Below are 17,584 nucleotides of genomic sequence, written 5' to 3'. Positions count from 1 at the left end.
GTAGATTCAATTTCTCAGTTTAGCACAAGAAATAACATCAGAAAAATCTGTTTATTTTTTCTTTATAGATTCTTAATATAAATGGTTATTAGGAACTTCCTCAACCTTTTTTGTCCCCCCTGGCTGCAACCAAAACACTCGTGCAGTGTGTCGTGCCGATTGCCTGGAGCAGGTAAGATCTGTCAGCTCACCAGCAAATCTGTAACTTTTAACTTTGTCCCTTTAGACCTATTGTGGAGCCCAAAGAATGCTGGTGTCTGTGTGTTTCACATCTTGTGTCTTTTTCTTCATCCCAAGACAGAAATGGTGAGTGAGAAAACAGAACAGATGAGACTTATAGATTCTCTATGCCCATACAGGCAATAAGCAGGAAGTCTGCTTTTGTAAAAGAAAATATTCAGTGAAGAGAAATAGAAAACGGGGTATAAAATATTTAATGATATACTACTGAATCAAAAGTGACATTGAAAAACAGCACTTAGTTACAGGTACCAACACAAGTGAAATGCATGAAAAGCCCATTAACACAAGTCTGGTCAAACCATAAAGGTTTAGTTGAAGTGAACTTTGCTTTCTTTTTCTTAACCTTTCCTACTCTCAAATGGGGGTCACCGACCCCAATAGCCCAAAAAAAATCTATTGCTTCACGAGGCTATGATTTTATTGTTACTGTTGTCTCTCTATTCAATTCCCTCATTCATATTCCAGTCTTTCTTTCAAACCACTGCCTGGTTGCTCCTTTAGACCCTTTAGCAACCAGAAAACTGGAGAAATGCTGTACAAAAAAAAAAATTGAAATAATTAAAAAACCACAAATGATAAAGAAAACGAAGACCACTTGCAAATCGCTGGAGAATATCACTTTCTACATCATACTTAAAGTTAATGCAAAGGTGAACAACCCCTTTAAGCATTCCTTTTGGTTTTAATGATCAATTGTTAGACACAGCTGCCAGCTTAAAGCTACAGCGTCAATTACAGTCTGGCTAAAATGAAAGGTTTTCAGGCTGGAGCTTTTCAATATTTGGGCCTTTTCACTTCAACCCTGGAAAAAAAAAAACAAACAAAGTTAGTTTTTATGCGTTTTACCATTAAAGGACCAGTAACTAATTTTTTTTTTTAAATTTGTTTCTTTTTAACAAACAGAACACCAACACAGTTTCAACTTTTAATTCGCAAAGCTTTTATTAAGAAATGACTTACTGATTCTCTGCATGTGCTCCTCTTATGAAACGTTAACAGGGCGATGATCCATCGTGCGGCGCTCGATTTCTCCTCATTGCCTTCTATAGGAGATAGCCAGGGAAGAGAAATCGAGCATCACACGATGGATCGTCGCCGTTTCTGTAGAGAAGGGCATGCTGAGAATCGGTAAGTAATTTCTTAATAAAAGCTTTGCGAATTAAAAGTTTAAACTGTGTTGGTGTTTTTTTTTGTTAAAAAGTAATCATTTAAAAAAAAAAAAAATTACTGTTACTGGTCCTTTAAGAAAGTTTTCATATCATACAAAACTAAAATGAATATTATTCAATGTCAGCCTCCTGACACCCAGATTATAAGAATGCTCACAGATATTCCTGTTGATTACTCATTAATTTGGCAAAATACTTGATGGGCTAAAAAGGTCAATAATAGGCATCTCTCAGCAGTCAGCTTTAGAAGCAGAAAGTACGGACGAGCTATACATTCCCTAAAGCCAATGGCTGCTAAAGGCAAAGTAAGAGATTAATCAAGGTGGGGATCAATGTATTTTACACGCCTATCACTTATCTCAGACCCTGAGTCGTATCTCCTCTGCACTGGCCAAGGTCTTATTCTAGTGAGCACTGCTCTGCCGCCATCTTTCTTGTCCTTGCTCAGGTTTTCTCTGCATACGCACAGCCCAAGTGATCCCTGCAAGGATATGGCAGCACAGTGCTCGCAAGAATACTACTCCATGACGTAGGATTTTATCATCACTGGGGAGTGCCTAATAAAACATGGCTTTAAACATGCTAATCCAAAATTTGGTATACAGGTAAGGGACCTATTAAACAAATCCTTGGGACCTGGGGTTTTCAAGATAAGGGATCCTTCCATAATTGGGATCTGGATAGAGTAAATCTACTTATAATTTAATCATGAAATAAACACAATAGGATTGTTTTGCATCTAAGGATTAATTATATCTTCATTTGGATCAAGTACAAGCTACTGTTTTATTATTACAGGAAATCCCTTTTAAAGAATCTGAATTATTTGATTAAAACGGAGTCTGTGGGAGCCGGCCTTCCTGTAATTCTGAGCTTTCTGGATAACAGATTTTAGGGATGATGGATTCCAGATATTATTTAAACAAAAAGAAACGGATTTATATTTCATAGGATAAAACCATTGAGTCTATCAGTTCTCCTTGCACCATAGTAAGGCTAAAGAACGGTGCCTCAATCGTTAGTGAAGAACAGTGCTGCATCTGGGGTGCAGACTCTTCTTGCCTCTGTTTTCTCCACTAGAGGCCCTTGTACTCCCAATCTGCTGCCCTGTGTCTCTGCGCTGACAGACTTGAAAATGATGGATTTTTACAATGATATCTGCTCTGAGTCTGCACACTGGCCAACACCAACACTATGCCCATCAGTGCAGAGACACGGGGAGCAGATGAGAGCACAATGGCTTCTCTTTTTGTGCTGAAAAAAAAAGGTGGAGGAGAGAAGCAGAGACCTCGTGTGCCATTAGCCTTAACCACTACTAAACCGCAGGCATTTGCCTTTAAAAAAGTAGCAGTGTTCTCCTTTGAAGCTTTGAGTTTTGTCATATTATAGTTTTCTCTACTAATAGGAGCATTTGGCCTCACAATTACTATGTGCTTCTGTTTAGCTTTTAGAGGCTGAATGTCCAATCCAGCAATATACTACAGTATAGTAGAGTATCAGGAGCAAGGGAAAACACAATCTCATCTGAACTGTGCAAAAGGTTTGATCTTTTAAAAGTGTATGTTTGTTACAACTATATATAGAGGAGTAAAGGTGGCCATACACCTTGAGGTGGGCAATATCGGTCTGATCCGATCGTGGGCCCTAGGGCCCAACGATCGGATCCAAACGAATGTGAACAAGCGGTCGGACCACGGGACCGCATCAACTAACAGATGCGGCCGCGATCCAAAGGGATTTTTTGTCCCATCTGATCGAGATCTGGCCGACTTTCGGCCAGATCTCGATCGGGGAAGCCCGTCGGGGGGGCCCCATGCACGGGCCAATAAGCTACCGACTCGGTCTGTCAGCAGCTTTTATCGACCCGTGTATGGCCACCTTTAGAAATGCTTTCGCTATATTTTATCAGCATTTACTTTAGACCTTAAAATTCAATGGACCCTCATAAACCCAGAAGCAAAACTTTTAGAACTAGATTTATTCTTTTCTTACCCATCAGCCTCGAGTTTTTTTCGTTTTTCAATAATCTGGAAAGTGAAAATAACAGTTATTAGGTATCTGGCATTTAAATATAGTCACGGTCGGTCCGACTTCCAGTAAAAAAACATTAGATTAGTTAAATCTATAATAGGTTAAAATATGTTTATGGCAAATCATACTTTCACACAAACTATGCAAATGCTTTTTTTTTTTGTTTCAAGGTGGCAAGTGCACCCAATTGTTAGTAATATTTTTCTTCCATGGAACAAACATGGACGGCAGACTGAGTGTAGAGGATAATACAACTTTGGCTGGAAAAAAGGCATAATCATCAAGGTTTTTTTTTCTAAAAAGTCCAGAGGAAGGCCAAAAATCCATCTGAAACTTCTTTGCACCTGAAGATGGGCCTCTGCCCCGGAACATTGTGCACTTTCCTCTTCCTCAATATAAAAGCGGCTAGAAGCCTTGTACCTTCCTTACTCATGTGGCCCCATGCTCCTATTTTCCATATTTGTTGCCTCTCCAATATGCCTAAGTGGGATACAAAGAAAATTCCTTCCTGACCAGATGGCAATTGGACCAATTGGAGAAGCCAAACTGGCTACAAGGAAGGATGACTACCAGATCAGAGAAAAAAAACCCTGCAGCAAGAAGTTTGGTTTAATACAACTTTGTCTTCCTTCCACACAAGACAAATTAATGTCCCAATTTAGAATACAATAATAAAATCAAAGAAAAGACTATACATGCCCCGCCCCCCTAAAAAAACCCTGTAGGTTAGCAGATAAGACCTCTCTTATGGTGAGCCAGACTGTAAATAAGAGAGACAGAAAAGAACTACAAGACTTACCGCACTAATCTTTTTCCACTGTCTGTCCAGCTCAGCTTTCTCGTTTGTCTCTTTGAAGCGCCGTGTTTTACGCCCTTCAGACATTTTGATGCCATACTGGAAAGCAGCCCTATAAAGAAAGAAATCATGCCCCTACTATAAAAACAGAGCAAAAATCCACTAGTTTGGCAATGTCTCCAAATGTGTAAATCTATTACAGGTATGGGACAGGTTATGTTGAATGCTTAGGACCTGGGGTTTTCCGGATAAAGGATCTTTCCGTAATTTGGATCTCCATAATTTAAGTCTACTACAAAATCATGGAAACATAAATAAACCCAATAGGCTGGTTTTGACTCCAATACGGATTCAGTATAACTTCGTTTGGATCAAGTACAAGGTACTGTTGTATTATGACAGAGAAAAAGGAAATCATTTTTTAAAAATTTGGATTTTCCATCATTCAGGGCTTTCTGGATAACCGGTTTCAGGATAACGGATCCCATACCTGTATTATATATACAGAAATTCTAACTAAATGGATTTAAGACGTACTAATCACAAATATAGGCATGCAATCAAAAGACAACTCACTTGGGTAATGCTTCTTTGTTATTCATATAATCGCTGTACTCTTCCTGTGTATCAAAGTCCCATCGTCCTAAGGGGCCCTTCTTGTTACCCTAAAGTGAAGATTGACATACATAAAAAAACTGAAATGATAAAATCCATTATTAAGAGATGTAACATATGGTATGTAATAGAGTACCTCCAAAAATCAGAACTGTGATCTATTTTGTGTGGTGGTTATGGGATATGAATCATGCAGCTGAGAAAGTCTGTGATTGGTAGTACAGGTATGGGACCTGTTATCCAGAATGCTCAGGGTTTTCCGGATAACGAATCTTTCCGTAATTTGGTCTTCATGGCTTAAGTCTACTAGAAATTAATTTAAACATTAAATAACCCCAATAGGCTGGTTTTGCCTCCAATAAGGATTAATTATATCTTAGTTGGGATCAAGTACAAGCTACTGTTGTATTATTACAGGGAAAAAGGAAATCGTTTTTAAAAATTTGGATTATTTGGATAAAATGGAGTCTATGGGAGACATTCCGTAATTCTGAGCTTTCTGGATACTGGGTTTCCGGATAAGGGATCCTATACCTGTACAGCCAAATACCCTCTGTTAGGGAACAGATTACACTTTACACTAATAAATAAAGTGCATGTTCAGAGAACAGCAGCAATTTTTCCAATATTTGCTGGGTTCATGGAAATGTATAATAAAATGGTACTGTACAGAGTTTTAGGTGCCAAACACATAGGGGCAGATTTATCAAGGGTCGAATTACAAATTCACAGGTGTTTTTTTTCTGTTTTTTTTTAAACTCCCATGAACTCAAAATTCGACCAATCGAAATCTAATAAAAAATATAGTTTTCTCAACTCGGGTGAATAGGATGGACCCGAAAACTTGAATCTAATTCACTTCGAGTTTTAAAAACTTGATTCGAGTTTTTTATTAGAAAAATAAAAAACCAGGAATGTCAGGAGGCAGCAAACAACTCCAAATTGATCCCAGGTCCTTTACCATTGACTAAAACAGCAATTCGGCAGGTTTTAGGTGGTGAATAGACGAATCTGAGTTCTTGATAAATCCCGAAAATCGAATTCGAATTTTTTAAAAAAACTCGAATCAAACTTTAACAACTCCCTAGTCGAATTTGACAGTTTTTGCCATAAAAAACCTCAAATTCGAATTTTCACTTCGGCCTTGATAAATCTGCCCAATAACATCTCAGCTGTTTGTTTTGAAAAAGGCAAAACACTGTGTTTGCATTAATCTAATTTTATAATACTGATTTATGAGCTTCTTTTCTTTTATTTAGCACCTACGTTCATTAATCAGCCATAGTACAGAGATACCAAAGAGATACCAAAGGGACAGAGGTACCTCCATGAAAAGAAGAGAATATATATATATATATATATATATATATATATATATATATATATATATATATATATATATATATATATATATAGATAGATAGATATATAATCCATCACATAAGATTCGCACTCTCAGGTCTTAAAAAGTCTTAAGATTGTTTATTTATTATAAGAGGACCAACTTTTCGACCTGTTCAGAGGCCTCTTTTAATAAATAAACAATCTTAAGATTTTATAAGACCTGAGAGTGCGGATCTTATGTGATGGAATTGTGATGCTACTGCACCCAGGCAAGTTAATCTTAGTTTTCGAGAGTGCCGGCTCTTCGATGAACTTTATATATACACTCATAATAATACTTTTCTTCAAGGTCAGTTTTGTAGAAAAAAAAATGTACCTGGTCCATTTTACTGTAATCTACTTCTTCATCACTGTCCACTGCCATGGCGTCCATGCTGTACAGAGAAAGAATTGGCTGCACGTTAGACACTAATCACGCTTCATTGATTTTAAAACACATGGCAACTATCCCTTTAATGCTAAATAAAATTTAGGTTCACAAGTCATTGCGGATAAGTAGAAACTTACGTGGCTGGGTAACATTCAGCGTAGCTGTTGCCCATTCCAAAGAAATCTCCCACTTGCGTGTCTTCATGTTTCTTCATTAATGTATTTATTGATTAAAGATTCAATAACTTACAAAGCCTTGTACAAAATGTGTGTCAAATTATAACATTTGAGATAAAAAAAGAGGCATAACTGACTTAAAGGAGAACTAAAGCTTGAAGGACAAGGAAAGTCTAAAATAGAATAAGGCTGGAAATGCTGTATTTTGTATACTGCACCACAAGCCTAATCAAACAAATGATTTATGCTTTCAAATTTGGCCACAGGGGGCTGTCATCTTGTAACTTTGTTAAACATCTTTGCCTGACCCTGCATATGCTCAGTGTGGTCTGGGCTGCTTAGGGATCGTGATAAACAAAGCTGCTTCAGTTCTGCATGGCTGGCAAGTAAGGCGGGGGCTCCCCCTGCTGTTCATAAGTATGATTGTTTCCTTGCAGAGCAGTTAGGGACCATCTGACAATTCCTATCCACAGCAGTAAATGAAGGGAGAATGTCACTGCATACAGTCAGGTTTCTATAAAAACAGTACACCTTTTTTAATTAAAGTATATTGGAGATAGGTTTCTTTTTCATTAAAGAAAGTAAAAATGGGATTTTATTTTTTTGCCTTTCCTTGTCCTTTAACTAAAGAAGTAGCTAGAAATGTTTTGTGCTTGTGTACCAGCCCAAGGCAACCACAGCCCTTTAGCAGTAAAGATCTGAGTCTCCAAAGATGCCCCAGTAGCTCCCCATCTTCTTTTCTGCTGATTCACTGCACATGCTCTGTGCTCCTGTCACTTACTGAGCTTAGGGACCCACTCACAATATACAGTACACATAGAATAGAAATGTCACAATATAAGGCTGATTAGTAATTAATACAGATAATTACTACATGGCAGTACAGAAAACAGTGCAACTTGCATCAGAATTTAATAATCAGCCCTGTAGCATCAGCTTATATTACAGACCAATCTAATTTTCTGCTGGATAATTAGTGAAGACCCCTAAGCTTAGCTTCTCAACAGCTGCTCAGAGCCCACTGAGCATGTGAGTGTCACAGACACTTTGCAAGATGGTGACTCCCTGTGACAAGTTTGAAGTCCTGGATTATTGCTGCTATTGACAAGCTGAAACTTTAGGCTGGTGCAATAAGTTCAGTATATAAAATATAGGATGGAGTTTGTATTTTTTTGATTACTACTATTTTTTGAGATCAAAAACTTCCGATATTAACAGTGGATTGGTTCCCATAGATGTGAACATGAAAAGCTGCAAAAAAAAAAAAAAATCCCAAAACTGGATTTCATGCCATAACCCTAAGGATAGGGCCAGACGACAGAGAATCCGTTGCACCTGCCCCTTATTCTAAAGGCACAGGGCAGATTTTGGCACATATCGGCGCCACAATCATCAAATCTTGCTTGCACCCGAGCAGAAACAATGCTTCCAGGTGCAAGCAGACAAGGAGGGGAAGTGCAGCAGATTCTTTATAAAAAGAAAAGCTTATTTTTGAACATGTACACAGCAATGCTCTTGTGAGAGTTTTTATCTAAACAGCTGGCATCATTCATCAGCATCTCACTCTGAGTCACTCTATTAGCAACACTGGAATCAAAAAAAGACTGTTAGCACACTGGAATTAAAAAATTCTCTTAAAACCCTGGAATTAAAAAAAAAAAAAGTATATTAGCACATACATTTTAAATAAAAAGTCTGATATAGTGTAGTGTAAGGTAATACATGGATAGAAAATGTAAAATCAGCAATGTGCCACATTCCTTGGCTGCGGATTATATTATTGTTACAAACAAAATACTATTTGTTTGGCAAAAGGATATAAGTCTGATTCCATCCATCCAGGAGCACCAGCAAAACTGTCATTGATGGATTTCAGAAGGTCCTTGGTAGATCCAGGTCCTGTAAGGAATATATTTAGATTTAGTAAAGGGGATGCCATGTCAAAAAATAATATTGCAAATACCTCTTCTCCACCTTAACAGAACTATATTTGCAATATACTTTATTTAGAAATTCAGTGCGGTTTTGATAAAATAGGCAATCTTCTGCTGACTTTCAAAGATATGTGTGTTGTTGGATGATGTAATCCTTTCGTTGTTTAGTTTGGTTCAACTTCAGAGTTAGGCACCGTCAGGCCTAGTGACTTTCACAATACAGTATATAGTTAGGACTCTGGAGAACCAATTGCTGATTCAGTGATTCATTTATTCAAAACCAGTGCACGACACGTTGCGGGCCCAGTGGCCCTGCCTCAGGCCTGAGGAAGGGCCACTGGGCCCGAAACATGTTGTGCACTGGTTTTGAATAAATGAATCACTGAATCAGCAATTGGTTCTCCAGAGTCTTAACTATATATTCTGCTGACTTTCGTCTCCTCTCCCTCTCAAAGTTGTACACTGAAATCCTTTGACAGCTTTATGGCCAGACCTCCGGAGTAGTGCAAAATGATCAGATACTCTGCATTCCAAAGGGCAGGGAAGCTGTAATCTATGTTTATTTATCGTTGAGGTTAACTTCAGTGAGAAAGAATCCCCCTGCTGCTTACCTGCCCTACGGAATGCAGAGTATCTGATCGTTTTGCACTACTTCAGCCATGAAGCTGTCAAAGTATTTCAGTGTGCAACTCTGAGAGGGAGAGGAGACGAAAGTCAGCAGAAGATTACTTATTTTAAGAAAACAGTACTGAATTTCTCAATAAAGTATATTGCAAAGATGCTTGTTTTGTGGTAGAGAAGATGTATATGCAGTATTATTATGGACTTAACATCCCCAATAAGGCATTAACTTGGGCGGCCAAAATGGGCAAAGATTCCCAAATGAACCTGTGTATGAACAGAGTAAAGATATTCCATAAAGAAGGACAACTGGTTTTGTAAGAAAGGATTTGCACAATAAAAATATAAAATGGAATCTTACCTTTGTCAGTATCAATAGGCTGTAAGCAAATCACAAAACAATGAATTACTAGTCAGCCTAATAACAAATTAGACATAATTTAAGAGTTTCTTTCAGGTTTCTGTAGAAGAGACTCGGGGGGGGGGGGGGGGGGAAGGAATCAATTAGTGCTGGAGATGATCAGTTATATTTCAGTTGATATATAAACTATACACTAAATCAGCTACCAGCTCTCGCCTATTTGATATCATATGCTGGGGACAATACACACTGATCACACTACACCTTCAAAACATAAAATGTGTACTGTACCCGACATCTGCCATTGGAAGGGGGATGAAGATTTAAAACAAGCGCTATCAATTTCTGTTAATATTATACTTTTTTTGAAATATTATTATTTAGCGAGAGTTCAAATGTACTTGAACAGTAGTGATGCCAAATCCACTATTTTGGCATCGGGAGAGTCACAAATGTTTCACGCAAACGCAAATTAGGGCACAGAAAGGATAAAATTAAAACTTCGGTTGGGCCAGGCTGAATCCTAAACCAAATCCTATTGATCAATAAGGGAGAAGTCTTGGAATATGCAAGATATTCAAGAAGACCAATCATTGCGGTTTAGTCTAAAAGAAACTTGGCATTGCTGATCATCTTACCTCATCATCTTCATCATCATCAGCTTTGGGTTTCTCAAAGTAGCTGTGCTTCCTTTTCTCTTCTTCCCTTTCACGCTCTCGCTCTCTTTCTCTTGCTCTCTCTCTGTCTCTCTCCCGGTCTCTGTCATGATCTCTGTCCCGTTCACGCGGGCGGTCCCTTTCTCTATCCCGGTCCTTCTCTCTGTGCTTGTCACGCTCCTTTTCCCGTGGAGCTTTGGTTGCGCTCGGGACATAGTCTCCAATATCATCAAAAATACTTTTCAAGACAAGCAAGGAAGAAGGATGCAAAGTTAAAATGTTACACATCTACTGTGTCATAAAACAAGCAATATTGGTTATATGGACCATGAGGTACTTTATGGAGAAGTAAAGACAATAATGCATTGAAGGTGCAAGATGTTTTTTTACTTTGATAGGAAATTTATGCTGTGAGGTTTGGGGTTAAGATGAACCAGCAAGTGCATTTTTTTTTTTATTTTATTTGTAATATTAGTGTGTAGGCAGCCATCTCAGGTCATTTTGCCTGGTCATGTGCTTTCAGAAACAGTCAGCACTTTGGGATGGAAATGCTTTCTGGCAGGCTGTTGTTTCTCCTACTCAATGTGACTGAATGTGTCGCAGTGGGACCTGGATTTTACTATTGAGTGTTGTTCTTAGATCTACCAGGCAGCTGTTATCTGGTTACCTTCACATTCTTCTGTTGTTAGGCTGTTGGGGGGAAAAGGGGGTGATATCACTCCAACTTGAAGCACAGTAGTAAAGAGTGACTGAAGTTTATTAGCTCACAAGTCACATAACTGGGGGCACCTGGAAACTGACAATATGTCTAGCCCCATGTCAGATTTCAAAATGAAATATAAAAAACATCTGTTTGCTCTTCTGAGAAACTGATTTCAGTGCAGAATTCTGCTGGAGCAGCACTATTAACTGATGGTTTTAATAAAAAAAAAATGGTTTCCCATGACAGTATCTCTTTAAGAACAACAGGGAAACTAAAGCTACTACACGATTGTTCCTTGCCAGAGCACAGATAACCAGAAGGCCATTATGCAAGGGGATTATGCTTTGGTAATCTAATTATCTACCTAGCAATGACCGAACATGGAATAACTTCATTCACCTTGTTTGTCTGAAAAAATGTGTGTTTAGCTGTTGATAGAATGTAAGACAAGGCAACTGATTAACAGACCTGTCTTTGCTGGGGAACTAAAAAATTGTTCAAAAAGTAACAATCAGGAGTTAAGCCAATTCTGTTTTTAGTAGCAATTGACATATTTTACAAATAACTTTAAAAGCACTGACAATTTAATACTGTAGAATACCCCCATTTTACGTTTATCAGGGGACCAGGAAAAATGTAAGATGTAAAAAAATATAAAAGATGTGAAATCCAGGAAAATGTGTTAAAGTTACTTTTTCTTCAAGTACTGAAAGTATTTAAGCACAGGAGTCCATTTTATTTTGAGATACACTATTTACTGTGTTAATAACAAGGGTTAAGCAATATTACTATAGTCACATACACAAGCTAAAGCAATAAGTGATTGGTGCAGGACTGTATAAGGGGCAGACTAATTGCAATTCACCATACAGGCAAAACCATGGCAAATTATACATCAGGTTAGTATTTTAAACCTCTTATTTCACAAATAATAACATTCAGAGGGGAAAAAAGCAGTTTTTGGGTACATCAAAACAAAATTTTGATCTAAAATCTGGGAAAACATTACTTAAAATCAGGGAAATGCACCCATAGAAATGCATTATAAATTGGCGGGACCACAGGGTACTTAAAATTAAGGTTTCGCTGTAAATGTATATTGGAGTTACTTAGAATTAGGTTTACTTTTATTAGGCAAATTTTTATTTTGGGGTTGACTTGCGCTGTAAGTCACCAAAGTTAAACAAAAGGCACAGTGTAATCTAATTTACTTTCATGCCTGTTTATAGACTAAATTACTGAAGCCTTTAGTTGGCTTTGTTGTGCTTTAGGGCAATTTTCATAATTTAAAGTTAAGCACTGCTCCAACAAGAAAAATAAAAAAAAACGATATATATATATGTATATGTATATGTATATGTATATATATATATATATATATATATATATATATATCTCTATATATATATATATATATATATATATATATATATATATATATATATATATATATATATATATATATATATATATATATATATATATATATATATATATATATATATATATATATATATATATATCTATATCTATATCTATCTTGATTGAGTAGGGAAACATATGCAACCGAGAATAAATCTTACCTCAGGTCAGCTTCTGGAGGTTTCTTTTCATCTAGACGTCCTATAACAGGAGCAAATTACATACAATGAGACATGAAAATGCCTTCCCCAAACACAGGAAACATGGAAACATTTTATTTGGTAGTTATTCACATTAACCTGGTATAGTGCAGGATTAAGGCAGGCCTAATTTATCAAAAACAGGACTGGTGACTAAACACGAAAAATTATTAACTCAACTGTGGGCTGGGGGCTACTACATTACTGCAAACACAATCCTTATACATTTCACTTTTTCTGCTGCTGACATAATCCATAATGCTCTAAAGCAGTGCTACCCAACTTCTGTGGTGGAAGGACGATAATGGAAGCCAGTGTTGGCCACTCCCTGTTTTGAACCACACCCATGTTACCACAAAAAATGTTAAGACCAAATCTACATTAATGGTGGCAGCACAAGTAAAACAAATGGTTGGTGCTCGCTCTCATAATTCATATGCGGAAAAAGTCATATTAAAAAATACCCTTAAATCCATATGTCCCCCCCCCGCCCAGTGGATAGCACAACAACACCCAGAACATTAGTATACACCTCAGGTACCCCCTAACAACATATCTAAAGTGTGAACAATACAGGGGAGATTACAGGTGGGAACAACGCAGGGGGATTACAGGTGGGAACAACGCAGGGGGATTACAGGTGGGAACAATGCAGGGGGATTACAGGTGGGAACAATGCAGGGGGATTACAGGTGGGAACAACACAGGGGGATTACAGGTGGGAACAACGCAGGGGGATTACAGGTGCGAACGACGCAGGGGGATTACAGGTGTGAACAATGCATGGAGAATCACAGGTGTAAAAAACACAGGAGGAGTACAGGTGTGAACAACGCAGGGGGATTACAGGTGGGAACAACGCAGGGGGATTACAGGTGGGAACAACGCAGGGGGATTACAGGTGGGAACAACGCAGGGGGATTACAGGTGGGAACAACGCAGGGGGATTACAGGTGGGAACAACGCAGGGGGATTACAGGTGGGAACAACACAGGGGGATTACAGGTGCGAACGACGCAGGAGGATTACAGGTGTGAACAATGCAAGGAGAATCACAGGTGTAAAAAACGCAGGAGGAGTACAGGTGTGAACAATACAGGGGTGGTTACAGGTGTAAACAACGCAGGCGGATTATAATCTGAATTTGACTGCAGGTGATTAATTTTAACAATGCAGGGGCCAGTTAATCTCCGTTCTGATATCTTTTAAATTTACACAATGTAATCAGTCCCAGCATTCAGACTGTGGGGGCAGTTTGACAGCCCTGCTCTAAAGGAACATTAATTGCAGTATCTATGCAATTTCCACTTTCAAAATATATTTGAACATATTTTTATGTTAATGTAAATTAACACTCGCATGTATTGTTTCTCTCTGCCAGGATGTTTACATTTTTCCTCATCCAGTCATTTACTCATTCATTTACTCGTTCTCTTTGCAAAACATCCAAATAGTAAATAAATAGCTGTGCCTTTTTAAACCCATTTTACATTGCCCATTCATTACACAGGTCACTATCTAAATTAGAATTGGAGAGCTCGGCCCTTTACCTTTGTCTTTCTTCTTCAGCTTTTTGTTTCTAGTTCCTTGCCTTAGGTAGGACAGAATCTGAGTAAGCTTGCTGATAACGATATCATTGGTGGTGAGCGTTGTTTGAGCCTGTAAATTGAGTATTCACAAGATCAGTATTGTAGCCATGTAACATGCAGAAGAATCTCAATCACCGTCATTTACTTCCATGAAATAGCGATCTTTTGGAAAAAATTTCAAGGCAATTTTCAACTCAATGCACATCAGCAGATTTGTTAGCATTTTGTAGCATCTACTCTATGCTAAATTGAAATGGGACAACATGTTTAATGTTTGCCAATCAATTTATAATTTGGCAAAAATTCCAAGTTATTAAAGTAGCCGCTATAAAGTCCGATTATAAGATGTGATATAAAGATTACATATAAATCAAAAGCTTAAAGAATGATTAGTCCATTATTGTATATAACAATAATCCTTAAAACATGATTTTCTTTCTCTCTCTCTCCATCATCTAGCAGTTCATTAAAATAAAAAAAGTAAATATTACCTCCATTGTGGGACAGTCAGCTTTGCTACGTATCAGTGTTGTTGGGATATCTGTGTCTGCATACTCATCATCTAAATCCACAATATATGCCATTCGGCCAGGCAGGAACAGCTCATTCCTTTCATATGCTTTTGGTTTAAACAGCATGCGGTAGACATTGCGACCTAAGAAGAAAATGTTCACCATATGAGGTTCTGATTCACATTATGTGCAAGGACTGCATCAGATTTTTATAGTCAGCCCTATAGAATCAGCTTCTGACAGTCAGACTTCATTTACTGCTTGAAAAGCTAAATCTGAAACAGCCAATATTGGTCTGCATAAGGTCAGATTGATCCTGAAGGGATACCATCATGGGAAAACATGTTTTTTTCAAAACGCATCAGTTAATAGTGCTGTTCCAGCAGACTTCTACACTGAAATCTGTTTTTCAAGAAAGCAAACACATTTTTTCATATTTCATTTTGAAATCTGACATGGGCTAGACATATCAGTTTCCCAGGTTTCCCCAGTTATGTGACTTGTGCTTTGATTAACTTCAGTCACTCTTTACTGCTGTGCTGCAAGTTGGAGTGATATCAGCCTCCTCCCTTCCCCCAGCAGTCCATCAGCAGAACAATTGGAAGGTAACCAGATAACAACCTCCTGGTATATATAAGAACAGCACTCTATAGTAAAAAGTACACAAAACAAATCATGACAGAATCCCTTTAAAGGGGTTGTTCATCTTCCAAACTCTTTTTTAGATTGTTCCCCAGAAATAAAGACTTTTTTCACTTATTTTCCATTTTTTACTGTTTTTCCAAAATCTAAGTTTAAAGTTGAATGTTCCTGTCCCAGGTGTTTCAGTCTGGCAGCTCAGTAATTCAGGCGCAGACTCTAAACTGTTAGAATTTTGCAACATTTAGTAGTTTCTCAGCAGCATCTCTGGAATATTAGCAACTATTGTATCAATTATCAGCTGCCTGTAATGAAACCCATAGACTCTGCTCAGCAGGGACAAAGACAAGATATGTATCAACTAAATGTATCCATTTAGAACAATTTACAGGGTCAGCGACCCCCCCTCCCAGAGCTGCATCTGTAGGTGAAAAATTACACTTTACACTTCAATATTAGAAAACAGTCACACAATAGCAAGTCATTGGAAAAAGTCGTTATTTCTGGTGATCTATCTGAAAACAACCACTTTAAATGGAGATGTATATTTATTTTGGAAACAAACTTATTACTTTAAAGGTCCATGACCACAAGCTTGAGCCATTGATACTGCTTAACAAACTGCTTTCTCTGGCACATAATCTACAAAGTGATATTTCCCTTTAATGCACAGAACCACTGTGTATGGAAAAGTATACTTATATGGGTTTGGAAAGTAAGGAGACATGTTTTGGCAACCCATCAGATTAAATATATAAATATATATATATATATAAAAACATACATAACAGCATGCAACATGATTTTTAGTTTAACAAATATACACACCAAGGCGAGTCTTAAATTCTATTTTGTTTTCTGGGTCCTCATCTTTCCTTTATGGTGGAAAAAAAAAAAGTAAACAACATTTATTTGTAAATGGAAGTAAACCCTCTCTTTTTACCCATTCTCCCTCAACACTGAAGAAATAAATGAATACAAAAGTGGCAGATCTACCACACAAAACAATTTATATGCTAAAGATATTTTTACCCTTTAAAGCAAACTGTATTCTTATTTTAATAGATTTATCAGCTGACTTATCATTTAAGACAAATGACACGTATAATAGAACACTTAATAATTTAATCTAAGGTTTAATTTTGCAATTGACATTGTGTTTTTTAGTTTTTATAAAATCTATTAAGTGCTTTATTATCAGCCGATATAATGATTTTACAGAACCGTCTGCTGGTAAGTTGTTCTGACTTTACAGTTTAGGAAAATATGTTCAGAAGGAAAAGAGAATAGTTCGGAGGTTATTATTCATTATGCTAATGAAATACATGAGAAAGGTCATCTGAGGATTTTGATCTGATGTTGCTCTGCTCAGTAAAGAGCAGAACCGTTTACTTCTGAAAAGATTCTCCACTGTACAGTAGGAACAGTTGTTACAAAATTCATTACATTAAGCTTTTATAAATAGCTTAAAAACTTTGAAAGGAAAACAAATGAATGTCTACTGCAAAAGTGTTTTATAACTGCACCCTGAATAATTTTATACAGTATTTTATTTTAGCCTTTTGCCTATATCGAATAGTTAGCCAACACATTGCATTTTATACAATCTTTTTTACATTTTTCTGCTTAATGTGTTCTTAAAAACTCTGCAATAATCGATTCACAGTTAAAAATGTGCCCTTGAAGACAAACTCCACCACTGACCAGTGGGTGGTAGCAAGATGACAAGCAAAACATAGCACAAGGGAGCTGGACATGTATATGCAATGCAGTCCATCTTGTATACAGTCATATGAAAAAGTTTGTGAACCCCCTCTGAGCTTGCATAATAATTTCCTGCAATTTCAACAAAAAAGATGTATTTCATTATGGTATGTCTCTCATTTCCCAGGAACATCTGAGTACTGGGTTGTTTTCTGAACAAAGATTTTTAGTGAAGCAGTATTCAGTTGTATGAAATTAAATCAAATATGAAAAAAATGGCTATGTAAAAATGTGGGTACCCTTGTACCCTTTTTGTAGTTTTCCCTAAACCATGATACTGAACAATCTTTGTTTTAAGATCTTTTGAGAGTTGTTTTTAGGATCCCATGCTGTCACTCTTCAGAGGAGAGTCAAGCAGAAGAACAACTTGCAATTTTGC

General features: G+C 37.3%; 1 protein-coding gene across 2 annotated transcripts in view; it reads right to left on the bottom strand.

Annotated features, from left to right (window-relative positions):
* Positions 1-416: 416 nt before the first annotated feature.
* The window catches only part of ik.L (IK cytokine L homeolog), a 28,053-nt gene continuing 10,885 nt past the window's right edge, over positions 417-17,584 (bottom strand). For both annotated transcript variants that reach the window (XM_018251030.2, NM_001093404.1), the window contains 13 exon segments: positions 16,270-16,316; positions 14,782-14,945; positions 14,252-14,360; positions 12,663-12,702; positions 10,359-10,614; positions 9,721-9,739; positions 8,625-8,703; positions 6,766-6,846; positions 6,575-6,632; positions 4,816-4,904; positions 4,243-4,351; positions 3,405-3,439; positions 417-1,045 (listed from right to left, as the gene is read on the bottom strand). In XM_018251030.2, the coding sequence (XP_018106519.2) occupies positions 1,018-1,045; positions 3,405-3,439; positions 4,243-4,351; positions 4,816-4,904; positions 6,575-6,632; positions 6,766-6,846; positions 8,625-8,703; positions 9,721-9,739; positions 10,359-10,614; positions 12,663-12,702; positions 14,252-14,360; positions 14,782-14,945; positions 16,270-16,316 (1,114 nt within the window). In that variant the 3' untranslated portion in view covers positions 417-1,017.

The sequence above is a fragment of the Xenopus laevis genome, chromosome 3L, assembly GCF_017654675.1.
Source record: "Xenopus laevis strain J_2021 chromosome 3L, Xenopus_laevis_v10.1, whole genome shotgun sequence".
NCBI classification, from domain to species: domain Eukaryota; kingdom Metazoa; phylum Chordata; class Amphibia; order Anura; family Pipidae; genus Xenopus; species Xenopus laevis.
The sequence above is the reverse complement of the archived record's forward strand: the minus strand, read 5'-3'. Positions and strand labels throughout refer to the sequence as shown.